We start from the raw sequence: 13,111 nt of genomic DNA on the forward strand, positions 1-13,111 counted from the left end.
AGACTTCAAGAACTCCAGATATTGCCAAAATACTAAACCATGCTTGGGTTGGAGGACAGATTCGGGCTTCTTTGTTGTTGCTATAATTTGGACTTGAAAATGGCCTTTTCAGATCTTGGGCTCCATATGAAAGTTGTAGGCCCATGTCTTAACTTTCTAGCCATATAAACTAGACCTAAATCTGAGATCTATAGCTCCAGATATGACCCAATTACAGAACAGTGTTCCAGTTTGGATTGTACCGTCATCTCTTTTCTAATTTTGGTCATCTTTTTGCCCTTGCAATTTAAGTTCTTAAAGTCATCAATCAATTCTTTCATTTATGTGATAGGCCTGCATTTAAAATGAACATTTACCACAAATTAAAGGTATCTTATATTATTAGATATATTATTTTAAAACATGCTTTAGTTAAGGAGTTATTGATATTTCAAGTGCAAAATGATGATATAAAATCATGATAAAAATGCACTTTTAAGTACTAATCATAAGCTGAGTTTGAGCCTTAGGCTCAGTTAACCCAGACTTATTTTACTAAGGATGTGTTTGGTAAAATACACTCTTATGCTTTGTCTATGTATTTTATCCCTTTCTATTTTGATACTTGGCCAAACAAGCCCCGTTTCAATATAAAACAAATTATGAAAATAATTAGGTATCTTCGTTGATTTATTTGTGGCCCTTCATACTTTGTTTTGTGTTTTTCTTTGCATTTTGTATTTTTTCTGCTATGTGCTTAATTTGTGGACCATTGTAGTTAAATGTAAATATGATGTGCAATGTTTTATTTATTTATTATTATTTCCATCTAAAAAAGATAAATAATAATAAAGGATAAACAAAAACAAAATGACTTAGAAAAATTCTTCTTTAAAATTCAATTTTTTGTGAAATTATTCACTAGCACCAAAGTCAGAAATATTATAATTTTTTAGGTTTGTGTAATATTTACTAATACTAGAATTGGAAATATTCATATAAACTATTTACTGACGCTAGAGTCAGGAACATGATAGGAAGAATAAAAAAAAGGAGAAAAAAAGGTGAGTATATTCTTAGTAATTTTATACAAAACCAACAGTGCAGTCTATCTTAGGTAGGATACTTAAATAGTGATAACATCTTCTCTTTTACGTAATCAGTCCCGTACCATTAAAATATTTGTTGATCGGTTAGAGTTTCTAATAACCATAATACTAGGTGGTGACTCATTAAACTAGACATTTTCCCCCAATGAACAAGATGTTAGATATATGTTCTTTTTTCAATGTAGGTTATTATTAATGAATTGTCGCGATGTCCGGGTATGACACTACTCAATTGTATACCCAACTTTTCCATTAATCCATCTAACACAAAAATATGTGTTGCACCTAAATTCTGCATAACATTGACATCCATGTTATTTACTTTAAGTTTCATATCAAACCATTCAAAGCACCTAACTTTCCTTGTTGTAATGCATTAATCTATGTCAAATCATTCTCAATAAGTTTAGATTCTACAATTGAATTACCCAACCGAGCCACTAAACAATTCAATACATGTATTGAATTTAGATATGTGACCACTTCTTCATCTTCATTACCCTATTTAACTAGAATGACATTGAGCTTCTCTCTCTTTAGACACTCTCTAGTAAAGTGTGGTTCATTATGAATAAAACAAGCAAAGTTCAATTTAGCATTTTTACCATGTCCACTTGATGACTTAACCTTTCTCTTATTAGCAATTGACATTGATGCAACACCCCCACCAAACTTTTTATTTTTCTTGTTTTTCTTTTTATCTATAATTTTAAATTTAGAGGAGGTTGACATGGAGTCCTTTCTAATGACAACTTTGAAATCAACCAAACTATTAGCAACCGTAATATCAAAAGATAAATCTTGTACCTTTTATCATCTTAGTTCAGCTTGTGTCTAAAGTTGGAGACCTAACATGAAGTTGGAGAGCTTATTTTCTTCAAACATATTCTTGATGTTGAGAATCAACTAAATGAAGCTTTTAACATACTTCTGAACTGACTTTTCATGCCTAAGCTTCTTCAATTCCTCCCTTGCAATCTATGATGTATTGATGGACAAAAATTGGTCTTTCAGTTTTTGCTTGAAACGATCCCAAATCTTAATCTTACAATGTTCAGCATTCAAGTCCTCTTTTATCCTCTTCCTCTACCACAACTTATCACCGCCTATGAGATACATCATTGTGATATCAACTTGGTCAACCACCCTAATCTTAGCTATATTGAAGTATTGCTCAACATCCTATATAAAATTTTCAAGTTCTTTAGAACCTTTCTCCTCATCAAAAAGCTTTAATTTGGGTAGTTTAGATCTAGAATGACTTGCCCCATCATAAGTGTTTGCTATTGCCATCTTTAAGATGGAAATCGATTCCTTAGTGACCTCTAATTTATAGCTTGTCTTGGATGTCAAGTTGATATACAAACTCTCAACCTTTCTAGCATTTTCAATGGCTTCCTTTAGTCTATCAAGAATAGAATAATCTTCACCCTATTTGATCAATCCAATCAAACCTTCAATCCAAACAAGTTTTTTCCTAAATTGCTTTCATATTCGCTGGCATAATCAATCAGGCTACAAAACTTCAAAAACAACCGTACTCTGATATCAATTGTCAGAGGGATAAAATTTTCACTTAAAATTCCAGCCCCTATATGATAGTTTAGTCCTATTAAATTAAGCCTTTACTCATTTTTTTGCTCGTGTTTGTCTACAACTACGATGTTTTGCTCATCCAAGAAGGTTCGTACACATTAACTTGTCATCATCAAACATAATTAACATAAGCAATAAAACAGAATAGTGCATAACATATAAAAAAAATTCTCCACCTTTATTATTACCTTAACAAAGAAAATACATATGTGCTATGCAAAAACTAGCATGCTACGTGGCAAAGGCTTTCAAGCCTATGTATTGATAGTATTATGAGAGTTACAAAGCAAAGCTGACTTCTTAATTTTTTAAAATATTGTAAGGCAATTTCTCCCCCATGTTCCCTATGAAATTAATGGCCTCAATCTAACAATTGTTGGACAGTCTCTTCTATGTTTCCATGAACCTAGTGACTATGTAGAGCATTCCCAGCCATGCCCCACGTTTGACAGCCCATTACCCATGATCAGGACAGTTCTCCTCCCAACTAGCCATGTCTGAAAACCATCTAAACTTCCCACAACTCTGCCACCACTTTTTCCTAATGAACGTCTAACGACAAGCTTTTATTGTTAGTTATTTTGTGTTTTGTGCCAATTTAGATGGTTCATTTTCCAATTCCCGTGTTCATGCGAAGCCAAGAACCCATGGCTTGCATGAACCAATGCACATTGTCGGCCAAATTTGTTGCTGTCTGTATAGGCTTACACTATCTTTTGCTATCGAACCCTGGGTAGTGTGCATTTGTTGGCACTCCCTCATGCCTAGACCTCTAACACCCTCCTTGCTGATATAGTGTCCTAGGTATTCAATCTTGTCTAAACAAAAAGGAAAACTTACTTTCTTTGGCAAACAGCACATGATTCCTCAAATTTACAGTCATTCTATGATGTACCCAATTCTCCTCAAGAGAACGACTATAAACGAGAGTATCATCAAAGAACACAGGAATAAACTCACTCAAGCGAGGCTTAAAGATGGTGTTCATGAGGTTTTGAAAAGTAGAGGGTGCATTGGTCGATCCGAATGGCATGACTTACTCGTAATGCCTTTCATGTGTTCTGAAAGCCATTTTAGGAACATCAGCAGAATGCATCCTAATTTGATCGTACCTCAACCTTAAATCCATCTTAGAAGATATAACCGACCAATTATCCTTTTTTACTTAACAAGCACAACAGGAGAAGAAAAAGGACGAGTGCTGTGTTGAATTATACCTGAACTAAGCAGTTCCTTCTCCATCTCTTCGATGAAAACCCTTTGTATATTGGAACATCGGCATAGCCATAAATTAATCGGATAGGTGCTCTCCTTCAGCACTATTTGATGATCATGGGACCCGTGTGGGGGAAGTGATTTGGGTTCTGTGAAGACATCACCACATTCTGTTAATAGACGCTGCAATGGGGATTGAGCTGACTTATGGTGCTCTAGTTTCACTGTTCCGTATAGCTCTGGTTCGTGCACTACATGCTCAATGTGGAGGCTATAAATCTGTGCCTCTTGAATTTCTTTATGCTTAAGTAACAATTTCTCCATTTAGAGGCCCTCAGTCAGCTGGAGTTACACACTTGAGGATAAGGGTCTCTTTAGCCTTCCCGTTAACCCTCATGGTCTGACATCCATTTGCACCAGTGATTGCTTTCAATGTAATATAGGTATCAAGGAGTTCTGGTTCTCCCACATCATATTCCTCCTCCTTAATTATGCCATCGTCTTCTTATGATTCGCCCCCACTTACATTAAAAACAGCTGCTTTTTCCTACTCTTATGATTCTGACTATAAGCTTCATCACACCAATAGCATAACTCCTCGTCTCTCCGAGCATCCCTTCTTTCAAGCTCTGACTGGATAAGTTTTTGCGGTGCAAAACTAGTTTTGTGTAGTGTTCACAGGTTTGGTTGTTTGGTGTGGTTTTATTGTATGGGGTTGTGTGTATTTAGGTAAGAGAAACAAGGATGGTTGGGTAGCTTGGTTTTGGGGTGGAAGTGTGCTTATGACATTGGCTAGAGTATTTCATATCTGCTTGGCTAATGGCTTCGTCAAGTGACTTAGGCTTGGCCTTTTCTGCTGCAATTGGAAACTCTGGAGATAACCCTCCTATGACGAATTTAAAGCAGATTCTTCACTTGTCTAGTCCTCATGTCATCAAACATGGCCAAGCACCATAGAATTGGCTCATAGCATACCCAGATGGGTATACATTATGTCCTGCCACATTTGCTCGATAGAGGGTGCCCTGCATTTGACATAATCCATGCCGACCCCAAAGACATGGTTGTGTCCTTGGCCAAGGTTACCACTAATGCCCCCATAATGCCTCTGTGAAGCAGTGTGAGTCGGTGGTATGATATGAGGAGACCTGATATGTGGACCTGACCTAGTTCACCACACATATTTCTCGTCACAGAAGCACTAGTGGCAATGCTAGTAATAATAATGTGTGGCACAGATGGGTTAGTTGCACTTGGATCTGGCCTTAAGACTCACTCTGTCCGAACATTCCACCTCCAGCTGAAACGACGTCTTTAAGTAGTCCTAAGGTAACATGACTGCCTTAATATCTGCTCTCATCGTTGCTAGTTCAGCCATAGTTTGAGCAGTCGCAGCCTTGGTTTAACTCGCGGCCTGTTGCATCTGTTCTTGCCGGTTCTTCCGAGTACCAAACATGGCATCAAACTGGTCAAATCTGGTGTTGATATCCAAAAGCAATAGTGCCTCGAACATTTTCATCTCGTTTGGGTTCTTGTATTTTTTTTTTTCGAGTTTGATATGAACATCTGAGAAGGCTACACTTGCTGATCGCCAGTCAAAGTCCTTCAATTGGTTGGTGACCTAGATGGATATAGAAAAGAACCATTAACCAACACACCATAAGGAAACAGTGGCCTTTTCTAAACTCCATTAAATAATGAGCAAATGAGCTCGTGTTCCTTCAATTGTTGTTGTACCTGTTTTTCCAAGGAGAGGAGACAAGGGGTATCAAGACAATCAGATTCACTTGGTAGAATGTCAAGCAACTGAAAAATTATTGCACGAGTTTGGATTACCATGAGCCGACGATAATCACAAAATGACAGATCACACAATTTACGTGAACAGAGACGTGCAATAATTTCTCAGGTTATCCATGTGTTAAAAACATTCTTGAACCTGCCATCCCTGTGTTTATCCTGTCGTGCCATTTTTTTAAGCCTCCATGACCCCTTGCTAGCCTAAGACCTTGTCCCATAGCTTGAAAACAAATGCTTTTGGAACCCTTTTTCTTTCCCTGGACCTACACCTCCCTCCCTGGACCTACTCCTCCCTGACATAGGGGTATCATACTCTCTTTTCGAGAATTTATTACTAATTTCGGTTGCCTTTGTTGCAACCAGCATTCAATCGTGATTACCAATAATTATAAGCTTGGCTTATGCCAGCTGGGATGAGATTCATCACCTATTCACCTTAGTTGTAAACATGGCGTCATGGACTGAATCTGAAACGCGAAGGTTCCTTTTTTTTCCTCAAGAGGGGTTAGGGTGACCTCTATAGATAGCTTTGATAAAAGGGTCATCGGCCCCAAACAAGGCACACCAACGCAGAAAGTAAACTGCAAGTACCTTAAATTTTGGTCTATCAAGGAACAAGTGTATCACATAGAAAGGGCACAATTGTGCCAAAAGGCCAGAAACAATCAAAGTAATTTTCATTAATTCTTTTTCTATGGGTAGACAATCGAGTGATGATTGTAGAGGCCAACAGAGCCTGGACTTATTAGTCTGTTGAAAGATAATTGATTTGTACATAAAAGAAAACATATAAAAAAAAAGGGAAGAAAAACAGATGAAAGTGACAGACTTATTTTGTACAAAATGAAAAAGCCAGTCGCCTGCACCCAGTTTATTAATTGTTTACGAGGATGGAGGCGACGGAGCCACTGATGCCTTGCAAATAGGGCACCAATTTTTCAGACTTAGCCATTGATGTATGCAGGACATGTGATACCCATGCTCACATTGTAACCTTCCCACTTCATCTCCATCAACATACTCTTCCTGAAATAGTAATCAGGTAGCATGAGAAACAGGGTGATGTACTAGAGAGCAAGAGAGATAACAAACAGCAGAATAAATTCGTTCCTCCCATACTCATTTTCTTCAGAGTAACGTGTACCCTAAAGTCTAACTAACGAAACTACCTTTTCTTTTGCCTTCTCACTAACTGGATTTTCAGAATTATCTTATAATTATTGTTCTTTTTATTTTCTTGAAAATGGATAAGCTCAGACTTGTTTGACTTATAACTTGATCAAACCTCCAGTCTCATTGAGGTGAGAAACCAAAATGGCCTGGTTTAACACAATTGCTTCTACATCTAGGTCAGCTCACCATGCTAATGCTTTGAATTCGATCAAAATGTGTAAAACAAAAAAAAAATCCATATAAGTGAAAGGCATATCTCAGACAACAAAAACTGAAAAAAGAAAAGAGCAAGAAAAGGGGGGGAAAATCAAAGATTATAGGAAAGTTATGAACAGAAAAAGACCTGACAGATGCTGCACTTGATGTCATCCTTATCACCTTTTAGGTTTGCAGTCGCATCCTCCATAGTAGTGGACTGATAAATGCTAGTCTTGAGGCATTCTGACAAGGCTTCCTCTGTTAGTGCTGTGCTCACAGTACCCATTCTCTCTTCAAGAGCTAATAGTTCCTGTCGGAATAGCAAAAATGTGTTGAATAACAAAACCAACAAGAAACACAAGAGCACATAAAGCAAGAAAGGAGGGAAAGTACAAGGACATAATCGGAGAAAGATATACTGCATGAGTTATTATAACACACTCACAAACCTCATATGACATATTGTCGATATCCAGTCTCATGTCTCTATGTTGATCATGGAAGTTTAGTCCATGAAGTACCAAACTGGTCTCCAAAACAAGCAATTGCTGCAAGACAGCAAAGAAGAGTCAGGCACGTATATGTAACCATAGGAAATCAAAATGGCAAAATTTTAACAACCTCATATGTTAGTTCTTCATCTTGTTCAATCCTCTCGAGTGCCAATAATACCTGTACAAAATTATTTAAACATTGTGTTCAACTAATGATATGATTAGGCACAAAAGTATAGCAAAACAAAATATGGAATAAATACCTCAGCAATCCCAACCATATTGTAGCGCTGGAAACTCTCACGATTCATCAAAGATTGGGTATTACTAACTTCTGCTGGACTGGATGGCCTCATACCCCGTAAACTCCCATTGCTACTGCCAGGTCGACTATAAGAACTTGGGCGGCCTAAAGAGGCTTCCACGGAGAAGCGGTGTGATGAACTCGGAGCATTCAAATCCAGGGACATATCAGGTTGAGATGTTAGTGGGATCTCATTTGCTGATAAATTGTTTCCACTTCCTTGGTTAGCAACACTTGCCCTTGTGTAGCCACTGAGTGGTCTTCGAGACCTAATTGATGCAGCACTGCTATCCCTATTCAAAGTTCCAGTTCTAGCTCGCCTTGAATCAGAAATGGAGATACCGGAATTTGAACTAGAACTCCGCCCTTCTAATGATGACCCAATCATCCTTTTCCCCCTGGCAAAGTTACTACTTTCTCCATCACAAATTCTCTTGTTGAATGTGTCTTTCCGTCTACTTAGATTTAAATCTGATGATGAAGAACCTGAAGAGGAAGAATCAGATACTGTATTGCATCTAAGATTTCTGTGACCAAACCCACTGACATTCAGACGAGTTCCCTGAATGGTGCTTTTGGATGCCAAAGAAACTGGTGACCCCACTACAGTCTCGGGGTTTACCAATCCAGATTTCTGATGAAAATTCCAATGAGATCTTGTACTTTTTGATATACCAGAGCTTCCAGCTTCCGTTGAGGTAATATCACTAGAACCAGCTCCATCGGTTTCAGGGCGAAGGTCTAATTTAATCCTTCCAGAAGGTGGTGTAACTTCATCCTGACCACTCCCAGTTTCTGAGGATTCTGATTCTAGCTGAGAAGAAAACTTTTTACGAGGTTCCTGCAAGGAATTTCTAGGTTTGCTGATGGCAGAGCAGGCCTTATTAGATGAGCTTCCCTTTGTTTCCTTGCCACTCGAGGAAGATGAAAATAATGGCCTTGACCTTGAAGATTTGGCTTTTTCTGAACTTATTTGAGTACCTTTACTAGAGTTCAGTCTGCCACTGCATCCAATTCGGTTGCAAAACTGAGCTTTTTGATCTCTGTTGTTAGCAGTATCTCTCAAAACATGGGGAGATCCCTTTCTAGAGACAATGAACCGATCACCAGCTCTCTTACCAGAATAGTCGTCCATGAATGGTATAACTCCCCTTAAATCTGCAACAACAACAAATTAAATCTATTGTTAAGACCATTAAACCTCTTAAAAAGCTGCCTGATATGAAATGGAAAAGGCTAGCCGCATGGGAAACATCTTATAAAAAAGAAGAATGTACCACTACATTATCCACACTATACACTATTAGAAAATGCAAGGCATAACTAGGAACCATGAATGATTCAATAGGCAACTTAAAGAAAAAGGAAACCTGCTGCCAAAATCTAACTCAAGAATAAATTACATTCTCAATCATCATTGATGGAATAAATAAACACTTACAATATGATCAATCATGCATTAGATTACAAAACCATATAAGGTGTTTATTTCAAAGTAACTATGAACATTATTGGAGACAAATACGATGCATCTAAAAAACGACTACACAATAAATCCCTGGTCCATCCAATCATTACAAGACAATGCAAAGTGCAATCCAAGAATCTCCATTTTTATTGCCATTTACCAAACCATACAACTACAGCCAAGTGCCAAAGGAAGAATTCAGAGTAATTGCCGATCAAGATTTTTTCAGATTACAATGGCTCCAAAAGAGGTGTTATTTCCAGCAAATATCTGCAAATTTGCTCAAAATTCTAATTGAGAATGCTCGTAGGTTTGTCTCTGAAGAACCCTAAATAACCATTCAACAATGCATTAATAGGTAGTATGTGTGCCACAGAAATTGATTACCATCACGCACACATCCCATAAAAACCAAATTAAGATCCACACCTTCAGTATTGCTACAGGAACAGAATATGTTTAGAGTTTGATCTAACATTCCAACCTCACATTTAATCAACAGCAGATAAACAGATCGTAATATCTTCAAACAACAGTCTAATTCCAGCCATCAAATTACTCCACTCCTTTGCCTCACTGGTAAATAATTTATTTATTTTCAAATATACATCTTTTCCCTCTTCTGCTCATAAATACAGTAAATAAATATAGCAAGAAAGAAAAAGAATTCAAAACCCAATTACAAGAAACTTAAGCACCTGACAAAACAAAACAGACATAAGGTAATAAAAGAAACCATGTTCCTTAAATTAAGAACCTACCAAGAACCAATCACATAAACCTACAAAAACAAACAAAAAAAAAAATCACATGGTGAAAAGACAAGAACCTTGGTTTCCATTTGACAACTATATCAATCTTGATCACTCAAAGACAGGAAAACAAGAAAAACCAAACATGCAAAGAAAGATAAAGAGAACAACCAGATGGCAAGACTTCCTCAATTCAGTTCCAAAAAAAGTGGGTCTCTTCAGTGTTTTTAGAAACCAGAGCTCTCTTTTTTATCTGAAATTTTCTCCACTCAATCTGTCCCTTATTTTCCAAAAATAACTTGAACTTTTCTCCGTGATTCCAGGATTCCATCAAATGAAAAGAAAAAATAAAAAAACCAAAGAAATTCAACCAGCTTTCACACTTACAAAGACAGAAAATTCGACAAAAAAAACAAAAATATAACCAATCAAAAAAAAAAACCCCACAAACCACATAGCAAAACACAAAAAACTAGAGCAAAGACAACTCTTCTTGTTCAATTTTGAATAAAAACCAAGAAAAAGATGAAAACCCGTGTGGTCCGGTCTACCTTTTCTTCTTCTTCTCCTTCTGTGTTTGTTCGATTAAGAGGGAGAGGCTTAAAGAGAGAAAAGGAGGCTTTTTCCAGAGAGAGAAAGTTAGTAGAGAGAGAAGTGGGAAAAAACGTGTGTGTTTGTATTGTTTTTATAAATGAAGAAGAAGGCAGCCAGGATGGAAGATCCAAAGATTAATTAATCTTTTTTTTTTTTCCTTACAATTTACCTTTTGTCACTTTCCTTCTTTTTTTTTTTTTTATAACGGCAGCATTAAGATTTGTTTCTATCCTAATTAAAAGATAAATTAGTGATAAGATAATAATATTGATGATGGTTAAATTAAACCAATTTTAACAATCATGTTAATTTCAAGTATTTAGATTCAATTTTTTCTCTATGAAAATAATGTAATTGATGTATTAATAATGTGCTCAACAACACAAGCTGTGCATTATAATACGAATAAAAAATTAATGTGAATTCTAATTTGATTTTAATTTACATAATAAAATATTAATTTACATGATAAATAACAAATTCATAACCATTATCAATTGTATTTAATAAAGAAGTCACGTATAATATTAAATATCAATTTACATGGTAAAATACATTATTAAAGTTATGTTTAATTAGGCTTTTAATGAAAAATATTATGATGCTAGTGATATATATATTAATTATTTTTTTAGATTTATTTTAAATAAAGACAATAAAATAAAAATAAGATATAATATAAGTAATAAAAATATTTCTATTTAAGATTTTTTTCTCAATTCCATCTTTTTATTTTTTAAATAAATCTAGAGAATATTTAATAGATGATAGTAGTTACTATCGAGAATTATGGAATCATTAAAAAAATAGTAATATGTTTGATTAAAAAATAAAATAAAATATTTTCTTGACGTGATGAGTATTTTATATGATAGTATGTAATCCATGTGTTGCGATGATTATTTTAGCCGTGGTGAATGTTCCTGCCCTTGGTGTGTTTATTTATTATTTATTAATTGATTAATCGATACGATGGGCTATAGGGGAGTTAGTGCCGTCCCAGTAAGTAAATGAAAGAAAAAACGTGAGCTAAGCGAGTGAGGTTTTCTTGGCCGTTGGATTAAGTACGTGTGGAAGTCAAAGATCTACGGCTAGTGATGACCCTTACATCACTTTATTTATGCTCTGTTTTTTCTGGACGGGAAAAGGAGGCCCCACGCCACCTCTCCTTGAGCCGGCTAGCCTCTTATTTTTGCAAAAACTTTTTATAAAAATAAAATAAAATTATCCTATTTCTTGGATTATGAAAACAAATATTTTTCTATTTATATTTAAAATAAACTATTCATAATGGAGTTGGTGTAAATCTTTCTGATAATATTCATTTCTTCCATTTTAACTATATAAAAACTATTTCAATAAAAAAAAAGGTCTAATTTTATTTTTAATAATTTATCCATGTGAATCGACTCCTCTTTAATTTTTATGGAATTATAATATTACTTTTATTATTTTTGTATGTATAAACCACGTCACCATAGACTTATATTATGTGGTCATGTATATTTAAAAATCAACAAATTTCATTCAGAAAAAAAAAACCTCGACAAAGCACAATTTCACAAACTCCTTTTTTTTTTATTATTGGTTGTCAACCACGTAATTAATTAAATTAATTAATTGTCACAATTCACAGTATTAAAATCTTGGAAATCGAGGCAATCATTTTATGTGGTGATCTGCTCAAACTTCCAAACACTTGGATTTGGAAAAGTCTCTCTAATTGCTCCAAATCAGTCAAAGATATTAAATGAAATACTTATATTGACGGGTTGATTTAGAAAAAACGAAGTATGATTTAGAATAAATATTATTTTTAATAGAAAAATATATTAATCTAATTAAATTTGATTGACTGGTAATGTGATTGACTTGATGAAATTCTGTCTAACCCTAGCTGTGTAAATATCAAATGTATTTTTTAAAATATAAAATAATATTATTTTAATAAAAATTAATTAATCTAGCGATTTATGAACTGATAAGTAATTTAATGATAAGTACTTAATCCTTTAGAGATCAACATGTTCATTTTTATAATATATCTTTTTTTAAAAAAGTTTATATTTAATGAAGTTACATGCATAACATCTTCATATATTTTAAAAACAACTATTTCATTTGATTTTATTTTTTTCTTTAGTTTTTTCTTTTTCTTTTGCTAAAACTTCATTATATATTTTTTTTGAATGTCAAGACTTTTTATTTGTAAAATATTTTATAATTATAATATATTTTTTTATTATATTACTTGTCATGATTATATTCAAAGGAAATTATGGTTGTAAAAGTAGAAAATGTTACTCTTCATATTTATAAATTTTGTTTTTTTTAAAAAAAATTAATGATGATCACATAACGACACACCTTAAACCTTTTGTAAGAATTATAATAATTAATCAAGATGAAATTGAAAATTGTATGCCAAT

At 34.7% G+C, this 13,111-nt stretch overlaps 1 protein-coding gene across 2 annotated transcripts; it reads right to left on the minus strand.

Moving 5' to 3' along the window:
* Nucleotides 1–6,344: 6,344 nt before the first annotated feature.
* Nucleotides 6,345–10,755, minus strand: LOC105140048 (E3 ubiquitin-protein ligase RLIM-like). Of its 2 annotated transcripts, none has more exons than XM_011046718.1 (6): nt 10,643–10,755; nt 7,828–9,028; nt 7,692–7,742; nt 7,520–7,618; nt 7,216–7,380; nt 6,345–6,725 (listed from the first exon to the last, which is right to left on the minus strand). In XM_011046718.1, exons 2-6 carry the CDS (start codon nt 9,001–9,003, stop codon nt 6,582–6,584), a joined length of 1,635 nt encoding a protein of 544 aa, XP_011045020.1. In that variant the 5' UTR covers nt 9,004–9,028; nt 10,643–10,755; the 3' UTR covers nt 6,345–6,581. The 2 variants fall into 2 exon arrangements, with proteins under 2 accessions (XP_011045020.1, XP_011045019.1); XM_011046717.1 differs by having other exon boundaries at nt 7,828–9,026; nt 10,640–10,755.
* Nucleotides 10,756–13,111: the final 2,356 nt, after the last annotated feature.

The sequence above is a fragment of the Populus euphratica genome, unplaced genomic scaffold (genome assembly GCF_000495115.2).
Source record: "Populus euphratica unplaced genomic scaffold, PopEup_1.0 scaffold100.1, whole genome shotgun sequence".
Taxonomy (NCBI): domain Eukaryota; kingdom Viridiplantae; phylum Streptophyta; class Magnoliopsida; order Malpighiales; family Salicaceae; genus Populus; species Populus euphratica.

Excerpts from the sequence above, each read along its gene's own strand:
- LOC105140048 (XM_011046718.1), bottom strand. The coding sequence starts at position 9,003 with ATGGACGACTATTCTGGTAAGAGAGCTGGTGATCGGTTCATTGTCTCT. Across the intron at positions 7,619-7,691 it reads ATGAAGAACTAACATATGAG|CAATTGCTTGTTTTGGAGAC; the intron begins GTTGTTAAAATT and ends GCTGTCTTGCAG. Across the intron at positions 7,381-7,519 it reads TCGACAATATGTCATATGAG|GAACTATTAGCTCTTGAAGA; the intron begins GTTTGTGAGTGT and ends CTATTCCGACAG.